The 12761-nt window shown below is 41.8% G+C and overlaps 1 protein-coding gene across 1 annotated transcript in view; it reads left to right on the top strand.

Moving 5' to 3' along the window:
* PAPPA2 (pappalysin 2) overlaps positions 1-12761 on the top strand; it is a 294379-nt gene that overhangs the window by 25331 nt on the left and 256287 nt on the right. The window contains exon 2 of the mRNA XM_059144906.1: positions 6981-8052. Coding sequence (XP_059000889.1) covers positions 6981-8052 — 1072 coding nt within the window. The remainder of the gene's footprint in view (positions 1-6980; positions 8053-12761) is intronic.

The raw sequence follows: 12761 nt of genomic DNA, 5'->3' as shown, positions 1-12761 counted from the left end.
CATGTTCAGTGACATATTGGTAACTTAAGATTGGCCATTGTAGGAATAGTTGTATTACAAAAATTGGCAAATGCTACAAATCAGGACTTTTTTTTTTTTTCCTTCAGAGGACTAATTGTTAAATATTTACAGCATACCATTGGCTTTATACCTGATTTCTTCTTCCCTTTGATGTCTCATCATCAAACTCTTCCTTATCATAACTAATATTTGTTCATCACTTGGTGTAAGTTAGGCACTGTGCCTTGATCTTTCTCACATATGTTCTTTTATTTAATTCTCCCAGCAACCTCAGGAGGTAGGTCTGTGATTTCAGCTTGTGGTTGAAGGATGTGGAAGAGAAGAGCAGTGAAGGACAGATTTTATTTTACAGGTACAATGTGCAAATAAATAAACTGAGGCCCAGGAAGGTGACATAATTTTCCTGAGGTCACATTTTTTAAGTAGCAGACTGGAGACTGAAACGTCCACTGACTCATGCTTGAAACCACCATGTTCTGTGGTTTCCCCAGCAAAGAAATCTGTCCTGGGATCTGAATCATGACACTTGGCAGCTGTAGTGTACTGTCTGCACCTGGCCTAATACCTGACCTCTCAGACCCTCAGTGTCTTCATCTGTACAGTGAGACTGGTGATAATTATCCTGCCTAGCTCACAGGATGGCTTTACCATTTAAATGATAGTTACGCAAGATTGCTTTGGAAAGCTCAAGTATAATATAAATGGGAGATATATTTCCATGCTAAGGAGTAAGGGGAAAAAATCTTCACAAAAAGAATACTACATCCCAGTTTAGAAGATTCAGCTGAAATGGGTATTTGATATAAGGAATTTTACAGTGAACGTTTCTGGGTGAAATGTCCGGACGTTTGATCTGGGAACGTTTGAACTTACATCTTGGGAGTTCCTTGGCTTTGGGTCTCCCTAAACTTTTCAGGCATTTTGATTGTGATCAAGGTAGCCCTAGTTTCATGGGTAGATTTGGGTAGCATCAAATTATTAACAAGATGGGTCAGTGCTAGAAAGCTGGTGGTTAATAACTTTAGGGAGCATTTCTGCTGTATTATTTCCATGTTTTAATAAAGGGGTTCTTTGGCTGTTCACATAGCTATTTTTACTTCTCACTGTCAGCATATCTCATTGTAGTTACTTATTTAAGGCTTATTTTCTGGACCGTACTGAACTTCCATGATGTCAAATAGCCATTTGATCACTAGAAAACCTTAGCACAAATACAGAGACTGGCAGCTAGTACTGCTTCATAAATATCTACTGTGCCGGTATGTGGGTGGACTAACTACACGGAACTCTTGTAGTGTTCCTGTATTTCTTATGCCACAGTTGTCCATCTGCAAGCTTTGGAATGTTCCTTAATTGCAGTTGGACCAAGTGTGCAGGGCAAGGCCAGCCATGGGATGTTTCATGCTGCAGTTCCTTTGTGTGCTCTCAGGATATCAGAGGCATTTGGCAACAGTAGGAAAACCTCCAGCTATTCCCTAACTTATTCAGTCCAAGCCCCTTACTGTGTTATGCAAGACCTACTTTGACCTGTTTCCACCCGTGTTGCCTGCCATCTTGCTGTCCCCACTGTGTGGAGTGATCCATAATTCTTTTGCCTGGCCAACTCTTACTCACTCTTCAAGAGTAGGTTTGGGTCTTTTCCCCTTAGGAAATTATCTCCAAATTATATGGGTTGAGATTAGGCTCTGTTTTCACTTACCTATGTATTCCTTGATCTTAAGTTTTGATGTATGAAATCATCTCAATGTTTCCACTCACCCATGAGAGTATAGCTCCTCAAGGGCAAAGACTGCTTTTTCTTCCAAAGCTGAAACTACATTTAAAAAAAATATTTTATTTATTTATTTGACACACAGAGCGAGAGCGAGAGTGAGAGAGATCATAAGTAGGCAGAAAGGCAGGCAGAGGCAGAGGGGGAAGCAGGCTTCCTGCTGAGCAGAGAGCCTTATGTGGGGCTCGATCCCAGGACCCTGAGATCATGACCTGAGCCGAAGGCAGAGGTTTAACCCACTGAGGCACCCAGACGCCCCTGAAACTATTTTTATATGTCTGGGATGAATGTTCAGTAAATGTGATGAACTGAAGTGACTAATTCCAAGTGAAATTTCATTTCCTTCAAGGGACAAGGCAGTGCGATGAAATGTCAATCCTTTGTGGTTTAGTAGGTTGGCAGTCCTAGGGTTTATTAGGGGGACCAAGCACGATCCTCTTTCCACCAGCTAGGGTGGAAGCATGGAGCATCAGCTTATGGGTTCAGCGTTGGATTCATATCTACGTTTGAGCAGAGGGTGCAATTTCAGCCTCACTATATTGGTTTATTCTGTCTTGAGAGAAGAGAATCATAGATTTCAATCCACAGCCTCCAGATTGGAGGAACAGATGATTATTAGTATGGACTATAGAGATGCAGCAGGAGAGGAATATTTACTTACTTTGTCTTCAGAAAATTTGAAAATCCTCACAAGGTTGAACTCAAGATTTCATGAAAGAGGTTGGTGCTGATGGTGGCGATTAGCAGGGAGAGGGAGGTAAGGCACACCATACTTCAGTGCCCCAGTTTCCTCTTTTGGAATAATAGATCTTTCAGTGGGAGTAGAGGATATTTATTTTCATTTTAGTGGTCTTAAATATGAGTTTTATTACTGATAATAACAAGCCCCAATTAATATCAGTTCCTAGACAATCAATTGGTGACATTCCCTAATAGCATCATATCTGTGCACTATTCAATGGACCTTATTTCTCTTAACTACTTCTCATTCCATTAGTTTGCTAAATTAATGGACACGTATGTACAATGGTTACATAGATTGTACTAAAATGCCTGATCAGATGTAATTTTTAAACAAATGGTAGGAAGCAATTTCAGATGAGCTTTCCACTTTCATGTCTGATTTAACTTACCATTGATGGCAGTCTTTCTAATTCTTCTTCACTGATTGGAAAACACAATGACTCCCAAATTCTGTTTTCTGCATTTCCATCCACTGGGCAGTAGTAAAAAGGGCGATTTCTTCTGTAGATATACTAGGGTTAGCAGCTCTCAACATGGTCACAAGAACCTGTATTTGTAAAAGTTTCACTTGTCACTCTGATCCGCAGCTAGGTGATAACATGGGTGTCTTAGTTTGGGCTGCTGGAACAAATATACGATGACTTGGTGGCTTAGACAAAAGCAGGTTTTTCCTCACAGTTCTAGAGGCTGGGAAGTGTAAGATGCCAGCAGATCCAATGTCTGGTGAGAATCTTCTTCCTGATTTGCAGATGATCCTTTTCTTGTATCATCACATGGCAGGGAGCAAGAAGGGTTGGCTCTCTTCCTCTCCTTAAAAGAACACGAATCCCCGTGGTGGGGCTCCATCCTTATGACCCAATTACCTCCTACAGGCTCCACTTCCAAAAACATCACAATAGAAATTAAGGTTTCAGCATATGAACTTTAGGGGGATACAAATATTCAGTCCACAATAATTGGGTTAGAAAATTCTTTTTTTCTTTCTTTTTGGCATGGAATGAGTGCAGGGCAGTGCTTCAAAAATTGTTCTCTTTCTATAGATGAACAATGGTAAGACAATAAATAAAATGCAGTTGTCTAAGCACTTAGTGAGGTTTCTTATATGCTACTTGGGACATCTTATTAAATTAGAAAACAAAGAAAAATTTCTTTGGTAATCATTTAAAAAGTGATACTTCTATCATACTTGTTATAACTCCCAACTAAAATGACCATTTTTAGTTCTTCCGTCTATTAAATCCTTTCTAATATAATTACTAAAACTTAGATTAATCCAAACTAAATTAGTATGATAAAATTACATCTTCTCTGTATTGTCTCAAGAAGTTAAAAACATCACTTTAGACACACTATCAATAATTTTATAGCTTCCTATGAGATAAATAAATAGAAACAATTATTTTATTGATGCTAACCAGAAATTCTAATAACAGTAAACAAAAGTGTTCAAAATTGCAACTAGATGTCTGGTAGATAACAAGCTAATTAATGAGGTAATTTATATGTGAAGCCTAATCATTTGTAATTCAAATCACATATAGACAGACCCTGACTTTTACTGGTTCATCTTATGATCCTTTGACTTTATGATGGTGTGAAAGTGATATACATTCAGTAGAAACTGTACTTGGAATTCTGAATTTGGATCTTTTCTTATATGGTCCGATATTGGACCAGTATATGGTCCCAATACTGTCTTGTGATGCTGCTGGGCAGCAGTGACATAGCTGTAGTGAGTCATGTGATCAAAGGTAGACAACTTATACCCTTCCAGCCATTCTGTACCCATATAGCCATTCTTTGTTTCATGTTTAGTACAGTATTTAGTAAGTTACATGAGACACTCAACACTTGATAATAAAATAGTCTCTTGGGTGATTTTGCTCAACTGCATGCTACTGTAGGTGTTTGGAGACGTGTAAGGTAGGCTAAGCTAACCTGCAATGTTCAGTAGGCTAGCTTTATTCAATACATTTTCAACTTATGATAGGTTAATCAAGAAGTAACCCCACTGTAAGTCAAGAAAGATCTGTAGATACACATATTTATATGCAACAGATATAAAATAGTTTCCCCAATTCTAACTTCTAAAAACTAGTGGATATTTACTACTTGGGAGCTGAGTAACTTCATGGTCCTTGTATTAAATATTGTAGCACATTTGCTCATAGGTCAGCAGATGGATATAATTAAGGCTAAATGTACTTATCCCAAAATAAGATAACCAAATTGAAACTCTGAACCAGGGAACTTACTATTCATTTCTAGATTTGTCTTCCCTTTTGAAAGTCTACTCTGCACAAGAATTTGTTAAAGCGGGAGTATTTATGCTCCTTTACCAGACAGACCTCAGTGTAAAAACAACCACCGCACCCCGCCCCCACCTAAACAAGCAAAACTGGAACATCACCATTGCATTATACCTAGTTCTCACCAATAATTCAAATTCTGACTGATAGAGTTACTTTTGTTAAAAAAGTGGTTTAAAAAATATTTTATTGATTTATTTGACAGAGAGAGAGAGAGAAAACATAAGCTGGGGGAGTGACAGGCAGAGGGGGAAGCAGACTCCCCACCAAGCAGAGATCCCAACATGGGTCTCCATCCCAGGACCCTCGGATCATGACCTGAGCCAAAGGTAGCTGCTTAACCAACTGAGCCACCCAGGCGCCCCTGTTTATTATTATTATTATTATTTATTTTTTAAAAACTCTTCTTCTTTTTTTTTTTAAAAGATTTTATTTATTTATTTGACAGAGACAGAGCGATCACAAGTAGGCAGAGAAGCAGTCAGAGAGAGAGGAGGAAGCAGGCTCCCTGCTGAGCAGAAATCCCGATGTGGGGCTCGATCCCAGGACCCTGAGATCATGACCTGAGCCAAAGGCAGAGGCTTTAATCCACTGAGCCACCCAGGCGCCCCTATTATTATTATTTTTTAATCACAGTTTACTGATCTATGCTAGAGGCAGAAGAAAAAATACTCTGTCATTTATGAAAAAGTAGCGAGTTTTAAAATACTTGACTGCATTCACAACAGGAAGCCTCATGGCTTTTAAGTCCATATTCTCCATAGAGAACTACTGTTTGAGTGGATTATGTAGGAACTCAGGGGCATAAATACAATTCTTATGTAACAGGCTGGGGGTGTATGACTTTTGGTGTTAGGCCCAGATATGTAATTCAGAAGTAGCAGAATTCTCCATCATTTATTCACTATTTAAAGCAGTACTGGGGCACCTGGGTGGTTCAGTGGGTTAAGCCTCTGCCTTCGGCTCAGGTCATGATCTCAGGGTCCTGGGATCGAGCCCCGCATCGGGCTCTCTGCTCAGCAGGGAGCCTGCTTCCCTTCCTCTCTCTCTGCCTGCCTCTCTGCCTACTTGTGATCTCTGTCTGTCAAATAAATAAATAAAATATATTTTTAAAAGCAATGTTTACTAAACATTTCCAGTGTGAATGTAGTGCCTCTATGTAACTTACAAGTAAAATCTGCTCCCGTGACTACCTATATACTATTAGAAGAGGTGTTGGAGGGGATGGTAGGTTTATAACTACAGGTGGGTTTCTGGGAACATTTGAGGCGTCCAAATCGTCTTTGGGATTCCTATTTTATCTGTGGTTGTGTTATATCTGACTCCTTTTTCCTGCTGGCAACATGTTAATGGTCTAGCTATCTACAAGTAGACCCCCTTTGTTTATTCAGTTGGACATGATAGTCCTGTGCCCACTGAGTAAGATGGTAAAGCAGTGTGTGTTGGTAGAGTCTCACCTTTGTACTATGGTGGGCATCATTGGTTATAGAACCACTATTTTTCTAACCGACTTGATTATTTTTTCTTATAAGGTGATGGGGCAATACCATTTTGTTTACTCTGGGGAACAGCTGTTCACTGTTGATGGGCATCCTTGCATAGAGGAAATGGTGGGCTGAGAATGGTATCTGCTATAGTCTTCTCTAAGGAACTTGTCTATTCACCAACTCCTTGTTTTCCCCTACGAGAATCATTATTTCAATATTCAAATGAAGAAAAAGGACCTTTTGAGGGAATAGGAGATTATTGTCTTTTCTAAAAACTGTGATTGCCCCCATGGCTTCTGAGGAAGGGAGGAAGACATAGACTCAGCGTGAGGAACTTCTGTGACAAACGTCAGAAGATGGTTGTCACTTGCTTTAGATATCCCCCTCATAGGTTTCATTTTGATTATCAAAAAATACCAGAATGAGTTAGATTGGATGGAATCTCAAATCGGATTCCTTTTGGGCATAGATGTTGCCAGAATGACCTGATATGGGGTACCAGAGAAGCATATCTGGTGGGGAATCTGTAGCACTTATTTTTTCTCCACTGAAAACCTACATTCTTGCTATTTATATGGGTTTTCTTCTCCCTTTCTCCATCCCTTTTATATCTGGTATTTCTCCCCTCGATTCTTCCTTCTTTCCCAGGTGTGTTTGATAACTGCTCCCACACTGTCAGTGACAAGGGCTGGGCCCTAGGGATCCGCTCAGGGAAGGACATGGGAAGGCGAGACGCTCGCTTCTTCTTCTCCCTTCGCACCGACCGTGTGAAGAAAGCCACCATTGTGACTGGCCACAGTCGCTACCAACCAGGCACATGGACACACGTGGCGGCCACTTATGATGGACAGCGTATGGCCCTGTATGTGGATGGCACTCGGGTGGCTAGTAGCTCAGAGCAGTCTGGTCCCCTGAACAGTCCCTTCATGGCGTCTTGTCGTTCTTTGCTTCTGGGGGGGGATAGCTCTGAGCATGGCCACCATTTTCGTGGACACCTGGGTACACTGGTCTTCTGGTCGACCGCCCTCCCACAAAGCCACCTCCAACACAGTCCTCAGCATCCAACAGGAGTGGAGGATCTGACCACCCTGATCCTGACTGCCAGTTTTGAGCCCTTGGAAGAACAGTGGGCCCCCTTTAGGGATGGGGAGTACCCACAGCGTGAGGTTCTGCAGGGCTTTGAGCCTCAGCCTGAGATTCTGTCACCTTTGCAGCCCCCGCTCTGTGGGCGGACAGTTTGTGACAATGTGGAGCTGATCTCCCACTACAACGGGCACCAGCCCCTCCAGGGAGAGAAGGCGATCCGCTACCAGGTGGTGAACATCTGTGATGATGAGGGCCTGAACCCCATCGTGAGCGAGGAGCAGATCCGCCGGCAGCACAAGGCACTGAGCGACGCCTTCAGCCGCTACAACATTACTTGGCAGCTGAGTGTCCACCAGGTCCACAACTCCACCCTGCGCCACCGGGTTGTGCTGGTGAACTGTGAGCCCAGCAAAATCGGCAATGACCACTGTGACCCTGAGTGTGAGCACCCGCTCACGGGCTACGACGGGGGCGACTGCCGCCTGCACGGCCGCTGCTACTCCTGGAACCGCAGGGATGGGCTCTGCCATGTGGAGTGCAACAACATGCTGAACGACTTTGATGACGGGGACTGCTGCGACCCCGAGGTGGCTGATGTTCACAAGACCTGCTTCGACCCTGACTCACCCAGGAGGTAAGGGACTGGGGCTTGGGGTGTCCTACCTACAGGGTGCATTTCTCACGTCATTCGATGCTTTTGGTTTCTGGAGAGAAAAGAGGGTTCACACAGCCCCCAAATAAAACATCCATCCTTTTCACCAGACATTATTGAGCCTTTGTGAAGTCCTAGGTTTTACATAATTAGGGACACAGGGATGGCAAAGACAAGGGACAGACCTCCCAGAACTCATTTTCTGTGGAGCAAACATGGTGTGATGTGCACCTGAAGACATAGGCCCCAGGTGCTTGAGGCACAGGAGAGCCACACAGCTTAGTCAACCAGAGGAGGCCAGGGGCTCTGCATAGAGCAAACGAGGTAAACACTGGCAGAAGCCAGTCAGCACCAATAGTATGTGAGCGTCCTTCCTATAATCATAGTTTCCCAGCAAATTACACAAATCCGTGAAGAGGCCTCATGTGCCTCTGGTGAATTTTGGGCAGTTCAGCAACTTCAGGAACACAAGGCATTCTACAGCTAATCCCCTGTCTCCTCAAGGTGACCACAGTCTTCCTCTTTGCCTCATTAGATTCCATTCCCCACAAATCATCCAGGAAGATCTTTTGTAAAAGGTAAATAAAAAATCCCTGTTACTCCCCTTCTTACTTTCATCCTCCCCACTGTTCTTAGAACCAAATCCACATCCCCCACCTGGCTTGCAGTGTGCTGTAAGCAGACCCCTGCCTACCTCCCCACTTTTTCCACTCTCACACCCTCGCTGCACAGTCACCCTGCCTCTCTCCTGTTTGGATGAGGAGATCAGGCTTGATCTTGTCCATGGGTTTTGCAATTACTGTTTCATTTTCTTGGAAACCTCTTTCCCTTGATCTTCTCTTGGTGGGTTTTCTCTTGTCATTTCAATATCAACTGAAATGTCACCTCCTGAAAAAGCCTTTCCTGATTTCCCCGAATTAAGCTACTCAATCACTATTACGTCAGCTAATTTTGATACTTTGTGTAACACTCATCCCTTCTAATGTTTTCTTGTACTTTAGTTCGTCTTTCTCCTGGCAGAAATATCATTCCATGAGCTCAGGGCCCTTGTTAAGCACTACATACTTAGTGCCAGGAATAGCCCCAACATATAGTCATTTGTCTCATGTTTATTGTAACGAATTAATGAATCTGATGTGTCTTCTATTGTGAGACAGAAACCAGTAAGAGGATTTCCATTACTGTCAATGCAGGGGTTGTGGAGTGTTGGAGGAGGTAAGAAAGGAGAGAGGTGGGTGGTAAACTTGTTAATTTGAGTATGCAGGCAAGGCTTCCTCATGACAACTGGTACCTTTGTACAGATTATAAAAAGGCTCACATCAGAGCTAAGGTGTAGTGTTGGCAGGAGCAGGGAAGACTGGATCTCAGCTCTCACCCAATACCTGGGTGGCTGCCTTTATGTTTGTTGGCCACAACTTGTATAGTAATTTGTGGCATCCCTGTGTGTGGGCAGTCAGTTAACAGTAATTAATAGATCAGCTTGTAGTTCAGGCATGTGATGTCAAAGACTAAGTGTAAAATTTGGAATCAGGACACAGTTGGATTTGAAAGCCCTTGCTACTTAACTATAAACTGTGCAGTTCACTTTCTGAAATTCAGATGTCTTGTCTAAAAAGAGTGTGATTGCAGTAATAAATTGCATTACTTGTATCCTTGGGTTATTTTGTGAATCAGATGACATAAGGGATAGAAAAATGCTTGGTGACTGATGTTTAAAAAAAATTGTCCTAAACTAACGTTAATTATTGTCATTATTAGACCTGGCAGATGGGAAGCCATTTGTTTATATAATAATACGAGGTGGAAGTGATAGCATTCCCAGAAATATTCACATAAGAAAGATTCTGTTTGGGTTTAGGTTTTAGATTTTGATAACCTTAAGCAGAAGCCCAACCTCACTAACAACAGAGGTTGCCAGCTCTCTGGGGAGACAGGGAAATCTGGCTTCTTCTTATTTTTCTCCTTGCTGATTACAACAGCCCACTGCCAGGTGCCCAGGCATCATTCTTAGAGTGGTCCTGTATGTCTCCAAACACCTACAGCTACGACCCTTAACTAGGTGTTTATAACTTAGTCCCTTTACTGACACAGAGTTGCCATGGCAACTTATCCCTTTCTAGCCCTAGACCCAGACATGTTTCAAACCTGCCTACCCCGACATACAAAATTCACTTTGTGGAATAAAAACAAACTCTTTATACTTTTTTTGATAGTTAAAAATATTTAAATCATAGTAATAAATGCTCATGGTTCCAAATATCAAGCTGTACCAAAAGACATGAGGAGGAATGGCAGTCCGCGGCCCAACTTTTCCTACCCTTCTCCACCCGCTAGCCTTGCTCTCATATTTGATCATTTTACCGGTCTCTTTTGGCAATTACCTCCATGTCTTCAAATATTGTATTTATATTACTTGATCCATTGATTTTAAACATTATGCATTGGGTTGCTCTTATGATGAAGAGGAGACTTTGACTTTTATAATGTTTCCTTCTTCTCTCCTCCATCTTTTCAGTATAGTTATATGACCATCTTTAGTTAGATCAGTTATATATATTTACAACATCATAGCTTTGATTTTTTTTCCCTGCAGAACAAACTATGATTCCATTATTATATTTTTTTCCTGGCATAGCTTCCCTTCCTCCTCCCACCCTACCCCTTGAGTCTCTGTTTCTTCCCTCCCTCCTTCCCTTATTTCTTCCTTTCTTCCTGCTATCATTTTTGATAACCTCCATTGTTTTTATCTTATCAGTTAATCTATAGACTGTGTCTTTTTTTTTCATTCTGTGGAGATCTTCCTTCTAGTTCATTCTATTTTTTCTCTCCTCTTCTAATCTTTTTTCTTTGTATTTGAGAGAGAGCAAGAGAGAGTGCATGTGTGTGTTTGGGGTAGGATAAGAGGCAGGGGGAGAGGGAGAGAGAGACTCTTAAGCAGGCTCCATGCTTAGCAGGAGCCCAATGTGGGGCTTGAGCTCAGGACCCTGAAATCATGACCTGAGTCAAAATCAAGAGTTGACACTTAACTGATTGAGCCACCCAGATGACCCTTCTCCTCCCATTTTGACGAGTTATCTAGTCTGCTGCACAGTTGTCATCCCAGAAATTCTGCTTTTTGGTTGGAGCCACTGTGTCCTGAACTGCATGATTATCTTTCTTTTTATTACCTTACCTTACTGGACATTTAATTTATAACCTTATTTTACCGGAAGATATCCTTGGGTAACTTTCTAAGAAAGAATGTTTTAAGTAACTTTTTCTGAAAAACACTTCTCAAAATGTTTTTGTTTTGCCTTTACACAAAATTGATAGTTTGCCATGGTGTAAAATTTTGGGTTGGAAAACATTTTCTCTCAGACTTTTTGAAAAAATTCATTAGTTGGCTGTAGCTCCTCTTTTGATAATTGTGTGTCTTTTTAGAGGTGAAAGTTTTGTTTCCTTTAAAAATTGTTTAGAATCTTATCCTTGTTTTTTTCGGGATTTTATGATAATTTTTTTAGGGTTGGCCTTTTATTTTTCTTTTGTTGAGCACTCAATTGTCCTTTTGATTTAGATACTCATGCCCTTAACTTTGGCAAACTGCCTTGAATTATTACTTTGATACTTCTTTTTAAAAAATAACATATAATGTATTATTTGTTTCAGGGGTACAGGTATGCGATTCATCAGTCTTACACAATTCACATCACTTTCCATAGCACATAACCTCCCCAATCTCCATCAGCTACCTCATCCCTCCCCTCCAGCAAGCTCCTGAAGATGGACCTCCTGAACTTATTCTCTTTTTTCTCTCATTTTTTAAAAAAGATTTTACTTATTTATTTGACAGAGATCACAAGTAGGCAGAGAGGCAGGCAGAGAGAGAGAGAGAGAGAGAGAGAGAGGAGGAAGCAGGCTCCCTGCTGAGTAGACAGCCTGATGCAGAACTCAATTCCAGGACCCTGGAATCATGACCTGAGCCAAAGGCAGAGGCTTTAACCCATTGAGCCACCCAGGTGCCCTCTCTCATATATATATTTTTTAATTTATTTTTTATTTTCAGCATAACAGTATTCATTATTTTTGCACCACACCCAGTGCTCCATGCAATCTGTGCCCTCTATAATACCCACCACCTGGTATCCCGACCTCCCACCCCCTTCCCCTTCAAAACCCTCAGATTGTTTTTCAGAGTCCATAGTCTCTCATGGTTCACCTCCCCTTCCAATTTCCCCAACTCCCTTCTCCTCTCTATCTCCCCATGTCCTCCATGCTATTTGTTATGCTCCATAAATAAGTGAAACCATATGACAATTGACTCTCTCTGCTTGACTTATTTCATTCAGCATCATCTCTTCCAGTCCCGTCCATGTTGCTACAAAAGTTGGGTATTTGTCCTTTCTGATGGAGGCATAGTACTCCATAGTGTATATGGACCACATCTTCCTTATCCAATCATCCGTTGAAGGGCGTCTTGGTTCTTTCCACAGTTTGGCGACCGTGGCCATTGCTGCTATAAACATTGGGGTACAGATGGTGCTTCTTTTCACTACATCTGTATCTTTGGGGTAAATACCCAGTAGTGCAATTGCAGGGCCATAGGGAGGTTCTATTTTTAATTTCTTGAGGAATCTCCACACCGTTCTCCAAAGAGGCTGCACCAACTTGCATTCCCACCAACAGTGGAAGAGGGTTCTCTTCTTTCCATCCTT

The sequence above is a fragment of the Mustela lutreola genome, chromosome 14 (assembly GCF_030435805.1).
Source record: "Mustela lutreola isolate mMusLut2 chromosome 14, mMusLut2.pri, whole genome shotgun sequence".
Classification (NCBI taxonomy): domain Eukaryota; kingdom Metazoa; phylum Chordata; class Mammalia; order Carnivora; family Mustelidae; genus Mustela; species Mustela lutreola.
This window is presented reverse-complemented; position numbering and strand designations above follow the sequence as displayed.